Source organism: Petromyzon marinus, chromosome 16 (genome assembly GCF_048934315.1).
Source record: "Petromyzon marinus isolate PM22_M1 ecotype Great Lakes invasive population chromosome 16, UKy_Petmar_22M1.pri1.0, whole genome shotgun sequence".
NCBI classification, from domain to species: domain Eukaryota; kingdom Metazoa; phylum Chordata; class Hyperoartia; order Petromyzontiformes; family Petromyzontidae; genus Petromyzon; species Petromyzon marinus.
In genome coordinates this window covers 14,841,050-14,854,752 of record NC_133682.1, presented here as the reverse complement: position 1 = coordinate 14,854,752, position 13,703 = coordinate 14,841,050, and the positions used below count along the sequence as shown (strand labels likewise).

General features: G+C 50.1%; 1 protein-coding gene across 2 annotated transcripts in view; it reads left to right on the top strand.

Moving 5' to 3' along the window:
* The window catches only part of LOC116942804 (fibrinogen-like protein 1), a 24,029-nt gene extending 10,326 nt beyond the window's left edge, over positions 1 to 13,703 (top strand). The window contains exons 1-8 of one of the 2 annotated variants that reach the window (XM_076067541.1): positions 3,487 to 3,558; positions 4,201 to 4,285; positions 5,566 to 5,764; positions 6,979 to 7,138; positions 8,393 to 8,490; positions 9,271 to 9,359; positions 10,192 to 10,385; positions 12,418 to 13,703. In XM_076067541.1, coding sequence (XP_075923656.1) covers positions 4,214 to 4,285; positions 5,566 to 5,764; positions 6,979 to 7,138; positions 8,393 to 8,490; positions 9,271 to 9,359; positions 10,192 to 10,385; positions 12,418 to 12,583 — 978 coding nt within the window. In that variant the 5' untranslated portion in view covers positions 3,487 to 3,558; positions 4,201 to 4,213 and the 3' untranslated portion in view covers positions 12,584 to 13,703. Of the gene's footprint in view, positions 1 to 3,486; positions 3,559 to 4,200; positions 4,286 to 5,565; positions 5,765 to 6,978; positions 7,139 to 8,392; positions 8,491 to 9,270; positions 9,360 to 10,191; positions 10,386 to 12,417 lie in introns of those variants that run through there. The other variant, XM_076067540.1, reaches the window with a different exon arrangement.

Below are 13,703 nucleotides of genomic sequence, written 5' to 3'. Positions count from 1 at the left end.
TCAAATGTGTTCGGACTCATGTCGTAAGCAAGGATGGCACTGCGGTGCGAAATTACGGAACGGTATTTTTTTTTAATTAAGTACGGTACAATATTACGGTACGATATTTTTTCGTCAGCTACGGTACAAAATAATTTGGTACAAAAGTACCGTATTATTTTTCCCGACAATTTTCGTACTCACGTGAATAATTAGTTAGAACCTAAGTTTCTTACATTTCCGATAATCATTCTACTCACGTGTCTTTAAAGGCAGCTATAATAATTCAACACATCAGTTATCAAAACAAACTAAATCGGTAGGCAATATTCTTTTATCGAAATGCCACTGATCGTTGCTAATGTATGAGAATTGTAATCGTTTTAATAAACATTTCGAAATTATACGATTTGGGGTTTAAATCCCTGGTGTCTCGTGAAAAGCAGAAACCATTCGTCCCATCAGCATGGCAAATGGGAGTGGATGAGGTAAGTAAAGTGTCGGTTTTACGGGTATATGTAATGGTGGGATAAAATCTAAATACCCCCACTAAACCCTTATAGCTGTGTTTAAAAATATGTTTTAATGATCCGGTAACATGAATAATTTTATTTATGGCACATTTTAGCCAACATTAAGTGCTCCGATACTTGCATTCTCTTAGTGCTGTTAACCTCTTGGTGTTCTCTGGTCTAACATTGGTGAGACACGGCCACAAAGAAGGCTGTCTCTGGCGCAGGCCAATAAGTTCCAATAAATATGATGAAGTTTCAAAGACAATGCATATATTTTCAGAGCATGTTTGTTTGCATGTTTTTCCACAAGTACTGTGTGGTTAATGCAGACTTGATGCCTTGCAAACATTATTTATTTGGTGTTTGAACATCTTAACACCTGTTCTAATGCTAGAAAGGTGAAAATCTACTCTTATTTTTTCATCTTTTTTGATACTGTCAAAAGGTCCAAATGATATAACTGCTCCACCCGAGCGATACATGCTCTGACACTTGCATTGTCTTTGTACTGTTCGGCTTTTGGCGTTCTCTGGTCTGACACTGGTGGGGCAAGGCCTTAAAAAAGGTTGTCTCTGGTGCAGGCCAATCAGTTTCGAACACAATAAGTATATTGTCAGATCATGTTTGTTTGAATGTTTTTTCCCCACAATTACGTGTTATTAATACAGACTTGATACCTTCCAAAAGGTGTTTGAACACCTGTTTTATATTGCCAGAAAAGGGTAAAACCTATTCTGACGTTTCCATCACGACTCATTTTGTATTCCTGGTGTCTAGAGAGAGAGGAGTAGTGAATGCGTTTCATCACCAGGGGAAGGGGGGGGGGCTGGGTGGTCCGGTGGAAATGTTTGCATTGGCCGAGTGATTGGCGTTAACCAAACAAGTTTGGTTAACGTTGCCCTCGGGGGGGATCTGGGCCTCGCTGTTTATTCGGCCGATTGTGGTCACATCGGAGAGCAAGGGCTGCTCCTCTTCCAGCTCAGCGGAGTCGCAGGCTGCACCGTGAGGTACAGCACCCAGAGCCGCTCACGATCGCGTTCGCTGTGGGGCTGAGACGTTCTTTGAGAATTCACCCATTTGGAGGGACTGCGGACAGACAGCTCACAGCGTTTAACACGTGTCGGCTTTCGCGAAACAGGAGGGATTCTCCACGAATTCTGGCTGTCGCCTGATGATGCTGGTTGTTGTAATTACCGGCGCAATATCACGGTTCTCGAATTGTAAATGTTGTGTGTTACTCTCCAACACACCGGTGTGCTGAACTAGTAACACATTGGCACGTTCTGTTTAGGTGACAGGCCTTACTGGGTGGTGGTGGGTTCAACGACGCATTTATATTTACGCGATCGAACCCAAAATAAAACCTCTCCTATGGAGCTTATGTAACTCTTCAATAAAAATATCGCACCCGGGTCGCAACGTAAAGAGGACTCGGAAAAACATTTCGATAATGCAAATCCTAAAAGCATGTCGAGCAATAGTATTGCTATGCGTTATCGTGCCGACTCGAGCGCCGTGCTTGATTATCTCGCGAGCAGGGGAGGCCCGTCCATACAGGCGAACTATAGGCGGTCGCCGAGGGCGCCAATTAGGTGGGGCGCCAAATTCGGAGGAAGTAGATACACAAATAAAATAATTACCAAGATGTCATTATTGAAATTCTCGCGCGCGTACAAAAGGACTATTCATTAGAATTCATTTCGATTTAAAGCTTTCGTGACTGCAGGGATTCATATTCTTGGTTCTTTCGGTAAAGTCACCACGTAGAAGAGAAATAATAAAATAATACAAACAAAACAATAAAAATAGAATATTATTCATTTCTTAACATTTCTGAGAATGTATTGGTTGGACAGAGGGACGGACGGACGGACAATCCGAATAATCATGCCTCTGTTGAGAAAATATATACTGACTAAAAAGTAAGGAAAAATAGGAGCAAAATGTTTCCCAGTTTACCAAAAAAGCCTCAGCCTAGATCTGCCCTTGGGGTTTGCCGGTTGGGGCGCCGATTGCGTGGTTCGCCTCGGGCATCAGATGTTGGCAGCTAGCCTAGGGCCGCCCCTGCTTGTACATGTTTGTACAGGAGTTCATATATCTCGCTGGTAAAGACTGATGCTAGTGCTCAGCAGAGTCACTGATGGTTGAAATTCATAAACATTCTCTTACAGAGAGTTTGAGCTTTTAATGTTTACTAAAATAAAATGTTTCGTTTAAAAGTTGACCTCGGCATTCAGGGCCACGTGAATTGAATTCAGAATGCCATATTTTTACATTTGAGCACAGAACGTCGTTGATGGAGGTTTGTCCTGTGGGTGCATCCTGACCGGGTGTGAAGTATTCATAAGCTCAACAGGGCGCCACTCTGGCGAGATGTTGACTACCTCGCCTGGTATACAGGAGGTCGTGGGTTAAATCCCGACCCTGACGCCTGCTGCTGCTGTTGTATATTTGCAGTGTGCATGTCACTCTCCCCCTGGTCGCGTTGGTTTTTTCTCCGGGTCCTCCGGTTTTCCCCTCGACATTTAGAAACACGCGTTCAGAGTATTTGGCCGCTGCTTATAAACTTCCACGTGAAAAGCCAACTTCGTTGAGCTATCATTCGTGATAGCAAGGTCGCTTCTGAAAAAGAGCTACCGTAGCTCAGTGGGCCTTACCTGGGAAAATAAAAAAAGTGTATTTTCAATGTTTAAAAAAAATTAGTTTAAGCGGAGCTCCCGCAAGAGGGGACGTTTGCCCACAAGGTCCACTCTCCACCACCGGCCGTGTCGGGAGAAACATGGCGAGCACATTGACCAAAAACCTTAAACTTTCAAGCAAAGCAACAGGGTACAATGCGTTATTTACACGTTGTCTCCAGGCAATCGCATCACAATGTTACACAAAACAGTGGGACATGCCCATCTCGGTTAACAATTAGGCACGGGCTGTATATATATCCGCTGTGCTGTATTCATGAACATAGACAAGACAAGGAGGTCGCAGGCAGGCGGAGGAAACGAGGAAGACCTTGAGCCTTGAGAATTCTCACCGACGCAGGCAGCAGCGGAAGAGCGACCTCCCAGTGAGTGCAGGTTGCCTGGAGGCTTTTACAGAAGGCCTTGGTTGTCCTTCCCCCGCGCCTCCGATTAGCACGGTTGGCTACGTACGGCGCGCAAGAAGTTCAACATGCATACTGTACACACTTGTTTGGTGGAGTGGATAGAACCTCGGCAGGGGGAGTAGAGGGAGATGATAGGCAGGCGCCAGTCCTTGGAGGATCTTGAAGACTGAGATCAATCTTTGACTGTTGGAGTGATGTGCTCGTGCGTACGGGTGCGGATGACGGGTGTGGCGGTGACATTTTGGTCGTAGTGAGGAATTTTGGGAGGCCGTAGAGATTTGCGATGAAGGCAGTATAGCTCACAATTGCGCAATTGTGAGTGCCAATGAAATCAATCGACACACTCGACCGACCTCCGTGGTGAGTCGCAGCATCGAAACGGCTTTTTTCCAGGCCACTTCCGCAGTGCTGACCGTGTTACAAAGGGAACTCTGCTCCACAGGCGCGGAGATGCACAACGTGCAACAAACGCTGTCAGGACGGTGATGTCACAATGGAATGTGAGACGTCATCACAATGCCCTCGTGCAAGCCTCGTGGGTGGCCTTCGACCGTCTTGCCGTAGTGAGGGAATGATCGCGCTACGATGTGTGGTCGCATGCAGGGCACCCGCAGACATGACCGGCCAGCGGTCGCTGTCGCTGCTGCTGGTGCTGATCGCTGTGTCACGTGGACAGCATCTTCACACGGTAACCATGACGACTGCAGCGCAGGGCAGGCTCATCAACATGCTCTGATGCACCAGCGTCCCCTTTGAAACGAGGAGTTTGCGCAGATGTGGTAATCCAAATTGAAAGTCAAGTCTTGAGCATCATTTGGAATTTGGCCCTGCCATACTGCCAGGAATGTCTCTATTGCACATTTGTTAAGAACTGCTTTTTGTGTTTAGTTTGTTGTCCTTCCCCGCACCTGCAATTAGCACTATTGGTTATGTACGGTGCGAAAGAAGTTCAGCATTACATATTACCGTAGGGTTGTCAGTCTCATATGCTTCGTCTTTATAGGATGTTAACCATACCCATCGAACCCATCAGCAGTTATGCCATCCATTGGAGTTGTGGGTAATATATTACGTGCCCAGGTACATGCTACTTGTTCAGAGCAACTATATATATACTTTTTAGTTTAATATTCAGCTAAATGGCAGGGGGATGTAATACCTGCATTGAACATTAATACTGAAATGGCATAAATGCTGCAAAAAGCATATGCCATAGAACCAACACACATGGACATATTAGCAGAAACCCCATATCTCTGAATCGCCCTTGGGAAAACAGCCAAATTTAAGGAAATCTTTGTTTTTTTTTATTTTAGCAAAATTTCGGCATTAAGCTGGAAATTCCACAAAAGTTATTTAATAAAATTCATTAAAAAAAAATGTCGACCCATCTCCCCGAAAAACCTCACAGCCGATCAGTAGCTACGGAAGGTGCGCACCGATGTCTGCTACGTTCGCCACACACGTACGGAGCGAGCCAACCACCCCGGCGGACTCGCTCCAATCTGGGACACTCGCCACGCAACATGCACGGTGACGAGGAGGAGCGCGTGCGAGAATCTCTCCACCCTCCTCCACCACCGCCAAGGGTACCATGCGGTCGCGCTTTTCTGACGACGCTCAAGAATGGTCGCCGCCGACGCGTTTTTTGCCAACTCCGCGCGAAAGTGTCGCTGGCCCTGCGCGGTGGCGTAGCGACTAGCGCGCTGCTGCGCTAAGAACCCGGCGACTGCAGTTCGATTCCCGCTCACGGCAACACCAGTGACCATTATCTGAACCGGTCCTGAGCCTCCCGTAGGCCGGCTCGGCCTCAAATGAGTACCTGGCGCGGTGTGTAAACATCGCTGGCCACCCAACCCCCTCGTGTGCCGTGCCGGCCTTCATGGATTGCCGCTCGCTGACAGCACTCGCCCCCAACAGCCTCTTTAAGGCCGACACGGGGGATCTTTGTCTTTGTGCGCCGTGGAGGGAGGCGAGTGGGAGCCGGGGCCGTGCGACGACTCCGAGGTGCGGCGACTCCGCGAGCAGGTGACGGCGCTGGAGCGCGCGCTCGGAGAAGCGCACGCCCGCACGTACGCCCTGCTCCAGGAGCGCACCGCCAGGACGGCGCCACTACCACAGCCACCACGGTCGGCGCCCGCTTTCGGCTCCCAGGGGGAGTACGCCGGTGCGTACCGCCCGCCTGCCTGTCCGCCCGCCCGCCCGCCACCCCCCCCTCCTCCTCCACTGCGATCGTCACAGCGGCTTGGGAGTCAAAGCACCACGGATCATTTATTGTGCCCCCTCGAGTGAAGGGTGGCGGTGACTGCTTCACGCGCAGGTGACACTGTGCGTGCTGGTACCGTTGGCACAGTAGGGGGCACAGGAGGTGCATCAGCCAATCATCTCGGTCGTCTCAGTCAGTCGACCCGTGGCACCTGCTGGGTCTGCCCCGTGACCTCCTGCCAGCGGGCGTTCGACACTTCACGTGGCCTCAAGGTGCACGTGGCCTGGCACAAGCGTCGTGGTGACGTCACCGCCACTTCGTGGCTAATGGCGGTTGTTGTTGTTGTTGCTGGTACCATTGGCAAATTTGTAGAATTAGCTTGAATGAAAAAACAACTTCAGAAAATTCCACACGTGGGGACGTGTGCCCCTGTGCTCGGCCACGATTTTTTTTGGGTGAAGTTGTGAGAATGCCAAAGTGGTGCCACAGTCATCACGAGTGTGTGCGTTCAGAGTGAGGTCAAACACCCTCATGCCAAATCGCACGTAAACCTTGGCCCTCAGCCCCTCATACGTAGAAAGTGAAACACTCAAGACACAATAGTGCGATTGTGGTCATGCAACTCAAACTATGGACCATATTCTAAACCACTGTAGTCTGCGCTCCTTCAATGGAGGAGGAGGAACACCAAAATGACCTCGACATTGGCATCGAGCTCCTGCACGTATTCCTGCCGTACGCAAGAATAGAACCAGCAATGTAACAAAACGCGGAACAAACTTGACTGTACATTGTACTCAAGTGCTATTCAGTAGGAGCCCGGGACAGAGCACAAGCCGCGACGTAGCGAGGGGCGAGACAGAAACTCCGCTGACACAGGTCCCCAACGCTGTGCACCAGAGTTTAGAGAAGGGGGGAGATTGGGCTCGCTGCTTACCCCACCGAGTTGGGGACCCCGAGAGCGGGGAGCGCGTTGTGCTCTTATATGGGAAGGTGAAGGAAGAATAACTTAAGCAAGTGGAGGGAGCGGGGGGAAGAGGGGGGCAGGACTCGTAAGCTCTTTGAATAATCGTTGCAGCGCTTACTGAATGAGCCAGACAGGGCGTTGTTGTTGTCGTGGTGGTGGTGGTGACCACGGCCGAGAGCGCGAGGGACCCGTGCTTGCCGTGCCGCAGACTGCGCCGAGGCGTTCAACGCGGGCCGCGTGCGGAGCGGCTACTACCGCGTGCACCCACGCAGCGCGCCGGACGCCTTCACCGCTTACTGCGACATGTCCGACGGTGGCGGCTGGACCGTGCTCCAGCGTCGAACCGACGGCAGCGTGGACTTCAACAGGTGGCTCCCGGCGCGCTCACGCCAGGACGGGCACAGCGTAGAGACGCTGGCGCCGCGGATGGCGAGATGTTGACTCCCTCGCCGTGGTGTACAAGAGGTTGTGGGTTCGATCCCGACCCTGACGCCTGCTGTGTATTCGGAGTTTGCGTGTTCTCTGTCCCCGTGGCCGCGTGGATTTTTCTCCGGGTCCTCCGGTTTTTACCCTCCACATTTAGAATCAACGTCACGAGTTTTAGAGTATTTGTCTGCAATAAATGTCCACGTGATAAGCCACTTCGTTGGGGTATCATTTGTGGCCAGGTCGCTTCTGAAAAAGAGTGACATAGTTCAGTGGGGCCTTACCTGGTCATATAAAAAATATTATTTAGTTTTTTTAGTTTACTTTGTAGGAACCTAGAAGAGTAATCACATTTGAGCTTGCCACGCCAACTCGCCTCCTCCCTGGTTCCATGTAGGCAATAATAATAACGACCATGTCAAGGTCAAGAGGTCATCACTGAAAATGCCACCGAGGTAACAATGACAGTCATAATGATGAGAGCCAAAGTGTTCTCCATGGCCAATTGAGTGTTGATGTGCTGCATCATTAGCGGTGGAAATTCATCATGGCTATGGTGACAGCCAGCATCTACACAGGGAAGCGTATGTAATGTTATATATTTTTTTAAATATGACGCGAATCATAAGAACAGTTTTCAATCCGTTTTCGACTCACTGCCGGATGTTCTTTCCACACATTGTCCGCCATGGTGGTTGCCTGACTATACTTCACCACAAGGGTCAGTGTGGGTTGGTAAAGGGGGAGTCGAGCAGTAGTTCCAATATCACTCGACGCTGACGTTAGCCGTGACCGGGAATCGAACTCGGGTCACCGTTTTTTTTTTATCGCAGCGCGCTCAAAGTACGAGCCAAAGCCAGGGAGCGCGACCACTAAGTTCACATACTGTACCATGGTTACAGTGCGCATTCATGTTTCATCAGATACAAAGACAGTCACCGCATCGCGCGGAGCTTTCAGATGCGCTTCTGCGGCCGTCTCGAACGTTCTTCCTTCCGATATTCAGAAGCCACTGGAGCTGTTCACTTTAAAATATCGATTGATAACTCATTTGTTTGGAACTTCTGTTTGTATTTAGCTTGTTATCATTCCCCCCACACCTCCGATTAGCACGGCTGACTATGTACGGTGCGAAAAAAGTTAAACACATACGTACAACATGTATACTTAACCGATTCTGTTGCTTTTCATTGTAGAGCATGGAAGGAATACAAGGATGGATTTGGGAACTTCAAGGCTGACAACAGCGAATACTGGCTGGGCAATGAAAAAATACACCAACTCACCATTCAAGGTAGGTGATCACTTCAAGCACTGCTAGTGCCCTGCTGGTCACGTTATTCATTGTTCCCTGACGGATATATTGTTCACGAGCTTAAGAAGCCCTATAAATATCATATCTCACTGGCAGCTTGTGTCATGGGCATTGGACCAGGTCAACCCCACAGCTGTAGCATTATAGGAGCCATCGTTAGTTTTACAACGACCATCAAATATTAGGCACAGACTAATCTGACCCCAGATTACACCTGACTTTGTCTTGAACAAAGTCAGGTGTAAATAACAATTGTCACTTGTAACGTTTCACCCAATTTGATCCCAATTGAGTTTTCTTGATGTCGCGCCACGAAATGCAGGTTCCATTCCGAGCTCACATGGAGCGGTGTTAGAAAACGAACCGCGGCAGCGGATGTCAAAGAGCTACCTCTGAGATCTCTTTAAGTGACCTCGGAGAATGAAGTTTTTTTTTTAACATCACTTCCAAACCACCACCCCCCGTCAGACACGCCTCGACGCATGTCCTGCGAAGGCGTCCCCTCCAGGGGTCGGACAGAGGGAAGGGGTGAGCACGTGGACAGCGAGTGGCGGGGAAACTAGCCAGGACGAGGCCACGAATGCACCCATCTCACTTTGCCTTGGGACGCGGAGTTGCCCCGGTCCGAACGCAATTGTTCACGGAAAGGTGGAGTGGGCCTCCTCGCGCGGGCGTGCCGCTGGGCTGTCTGCCGCGTGTGCCTGGGGCCGCGTGCGCTGGGAGCGGGCAAGGGCTAAGCGCTGCTGTGCTGTCCTGCAGGTGACTACATCCTGAAGGTGGACCTCACCGACTGGGACGGCGAGCAGCGCGACGCTCAGTATCAGAGGTTCCGGGTCGCAGATGAGAAAGTAGGTCCGACCAGGGGAGCACAAAACGCCGCGTCGTCGTAACCACTGTCCAAAGCATTTGTGAGCATTCACTTGTTGGCAGTTTGTTACGTGCGTACATTTTTTTGTTTCCTTCCCCAAGTTTTAGCCAAATCTGTGGATGTTTGCTTTCGAAAATGTCTTTCGTTTAAAAATTCTGCCGCTGAAAGGATAAAATAGGCCCGTAACTTTGTACTTAATTGTCCATTTGAGTAGGGACACAAACTGCTGTAAATGGCAGTGTGCGTCACAGTCACTCGCTCACGATCACGGCATAACCGAGTTACCGGAGGAGTGCACATTGGTGATCACCATGAACATTTCCCTGACAGTGCTATGTTAGGAAATGTTTTAACTCCACGTCATTTCCCCCCCACCCCCCCAAAACTTTACCACGATCGTGCTGTCGGCGTGGAGCTGGAATTTTGGCAAAGTAAGTGCAGAGCCAAATTTAATGTCACGGACGTTTTTGTTGTTGCAATCATTGGTAGCCAGACTTATCAGCTCACCGCACTTGAGACAGCTATTCCAATTACCTTAATAAATGAGATCGATCAGTAGTAGGTGGGTGCTGGGCACGTTCTAGTCCTGTGAGTGCTACTGCACTTCAGCAGCGGCATGAGCCGGGATTATTGTAGAGGAAATGCAGACAAATCTCCTCCAGCATCGCAGATTCTTTCCTTTAGATTGGAAGTTTCTGCATAGCCTTGATGGAAATGAATGTCTCAACGTTATTCGGGTACGACTGGCCCGGTGCATGTGATTTTAAGACATATGTCGTGTTGAGCCGAGCCCCCCCCCCTTCCGTCTGCAGGCAAAATACCAGCTGACGTTTGGCGCCTACAGCGGCGGCACGGCGGGGGACGCTCTGTCGGGCGGCTTCCACCCCGAGACGCGCTGGTGGGCCGACCTCAACGGGATGTCCTTCAGCACGCGCGACCGCGACGGCGACCGCTACGAGGAGGGGCAGTGCGCCCGCGAGGACACCGCCGGCTGGTGGTTCAACAGGTGCGTCGCACGCACGTCTGGCACGTGCTCCCGAGCAGCATCGCGATGCGCGACTCATCGCATGCTCGTGGGGCTTCGCGTAGCGGGACGTGGCCACGTGGCCTCCGCGCAGGATCTTCATGCGTGGATTTTGGCCGGGCGCAAGGTGGCTATGCCCGTGGCCTGTCGTCCAGCAGCACTGGAAGCAGCAGCGAGAGGATGCCAGAGGCGTCGAGGTGCTATATCCCTGGCCTGCCAGAAGACGCCAGTACAGCAATAAATGTGAACGCCACTTGTTACAGATGCATGGGATCGTGTTTCCCCCTGCACGTGTGGCTTGGTTTCTCGGGTGTTCCGGTTTCCTCCCGCATAACACCGATAACACCTTAATATATAGAGGACCGCAGAATTTGGGCAGTTGTTGGCACTGGTTACGTAAGGTGTGAAATAAGTTCAACACACATACGTACGCTGAGAAGCAATGTAAAATAGGCACACTTATTTATGATTCTGGCAAGGAAAACAATGCATAATTGAACGTTGCCAAAGCATATAACCCAGCATGTGGAGGTTTTTCTACAATTTACGCTCACCCATCAACACGTGTGAATCCCATCATTTTGAGAAATGTAGGGTCCCATTTAAGATGTCCCACCAAGCGTGTCCGGCCCGTTTTAAAGCATAGCGCTGCTGCTTCTGTAAACTTGAACAATCACAAACAAGTTGATTGAAAATAAGCGCATTTTACTGAAACTCAGAGCAAAGGAAAATCTCAGCTTTTATGATTGACAGACCGTCTGCAGAAAATATTGAGGTTCATAAGCAGAATCATAATATTGTTCAGTGTCCAGTGGACAGTTCAGAGTTGGGGGAGTTGTGTTGATCCATACTCTTTGGTTCTTTCGGTAAAGTCACGTAGGCATAAAATAAATGAAATCACGACGTTTCGGGCGCAACACAAGCACCCGTCATCAGGTGGGACAACCACAGCAAGAAACAATTGCTGAAGTGGGCAGAAGGGGTGCTTGTATCAAGAGGCTATATAGGTAAGAGAGGGGGGGGTAGCGGAGCCAGGGAGGAGAGATAGAGAGGGTGGGAGTGTGGGATAGGGGAAATGTGTTGATTCTGTTGACACATTGAGGCTTATCAGGAGAGTAGGACTTACAGTAGATGCCGTAGCATGACAGCAACAACCGCCGTTCGTCACTCAAACGGCTGTGATGTCACCAGGGTGGTTGTGCCAGGCTAGACGCACCTTGATTTGAAGTGTCAAATGCACGCTGCCAGGTCACGGGACAGACACAGGCGTTATAGGTTAACGGAGATATCTGGCAGATGCCACTGCCTGTCACCTGCAGTGTGTCCACTTGCGACGTTTTAGCCGCCTGGCGCTCTGCTCGTTGCCGTGAACATCGCCCCTCTGTCCTCCGCTGTTGCAGTGGCGAGATGTGAATTCCATCGCCTGTTATACAGGAGGTCATGGATTACATCGCGACCCTAACACGTGTACATTTGGAGTTTGCGTGTTCTATTCGTGGTCGCGTGGGTTTTTCTCCGGTTTTTGCCGTCCACATGTAGAAATTTCGCGCGTTTAGAGTATTTGGCTGCTATACATTTACACGTGATAAGCTACTTCGTTGAGCTATCAATTGTGCCCCAGGTCGCTTCTGACAAAGAGCTACATATCTCAGTGGGCCCTACCTGGTAAAAGAAAAAGTTTATTTTTAGTTTAATTCAGGCTTATCAGGAGGTGGGTTTACTGAAGGTAAGATTTTTTAAAAGTACGATTTAGGTACCGTAAGTTTTATAGCATGACAACCATTCGTCACTAAATGGCGATGATGTCACCAGGGTGCTTGTGTCAGGCTCGGTGCACCTCGAGGCGATCATGTGAAGTGTCACCTCCACTGTGCCAACTTTCTACGTTTTAGCTGCCTCTGCTTGTTGCCGTGAGTGATGCTCCTCTGCCCTCCGCTCTTGCCATGACTAGAATCGGATGGGCAGGTGGGCGACGGCATCTCGAAAACCCGCCGCTTCTCTCTCTCTCCTCCAGATGCCACGGAGCGAATTTGAATGGCGTGTACCACCTCGGAGGGCCCTACTCGGCGGGCACGGACAATGGCATCGTGTGGTACACGTGGCGCGGCTGGTGGTACTCGTACCGCGCCGCGCGCATGAAGGTCCGCCCGGCTGCCTTCCAGCCGGCGGAGGCCACCTAGGGCTGGCCGTCATCGCATTGCCCACCGGGGGTCCGAAGCCTCATTGGGCTCATCGGCCTCATCGTCATCAGCGGTGGCTTCTTGAAAAATCGCCGTCTTGTCGGAAAGGAGGTTGGCTCTCAAATCGGGGTTTTTTTGTGGTTCGAAATGATTGCGGAAATTATACCGGCCTTGAGGAAAAACGAGACCCTGACGTCACGTGATTGTCGAAGAGCAATTGCAGAAATACAGTTCGTCTTTTTTTCGATTTTTAGTTATTACACTGTATATGCTGTACTAAATAGACCAGGAAATAACACATTCCCTGACTAAATACTGCCAGTAACTTAACCAAACTCAATCATGTAAGCACATGCATGCCCACCTGGTAAGCAAGGCATTTAAATGATGGCAGTGCTGTGACCCCTGTGTTCTATGTGCCCGTGCGTATGAGCGGCGTTACAAGGACAGCAGAATCACAGAATTCCTGAATGAGTTCCATCACCGTGTCTGTGCGCTGGTCTAATTATTGAAACTCAGAAGATATGGCCCAGGGTTTGTCCCACACACCTGCACCAGCCCTGCGCGGCTCTACGGTGTGGGACGATGGTTTTATTATGAGCTTGGCTGCTAGATCTCTCAATGCCTCGAGCTCAACTAGAGCTCCTTGTTGCTACGGTGGCAACACCAACAGCCGCTTCTGACCCGCCCCCTACTGGACATCTGTGAAAAAGAGCCTCATAGCTCATCGGATTCCTCCAGTCGCTTCGTGGAGTGGAGGTGGCTGTAGGCAGGATTAGCTGCCATCACATGAATTCCGCGGCCCCCCCCTCTTTTGGATCCCAAGGTAAGAAGCGAGGGTTTCCGAGATGCCGTCGCATTTATAGTAACTGCATTGAGGAGCACTGATCTGCGATGGGCTCCAGTGCTTACAGCTTGTGGTCTGTTTTTAGGTTGGAGGCCCTAGCCCATGGGTTGCTGCAGGCTTAATCGACACCGTCTTGCTGTGCTCTTTTTGGGTGTTGTAACCTGTGACAATCCTGTTGGCCACCACGCTCGCTGTAAACGTTTGATTTCCATGCCTGAAGCATCTGCGGCCTCTGTGAAAAGTGATACACGAATAAATTGCAATTGATGTCGA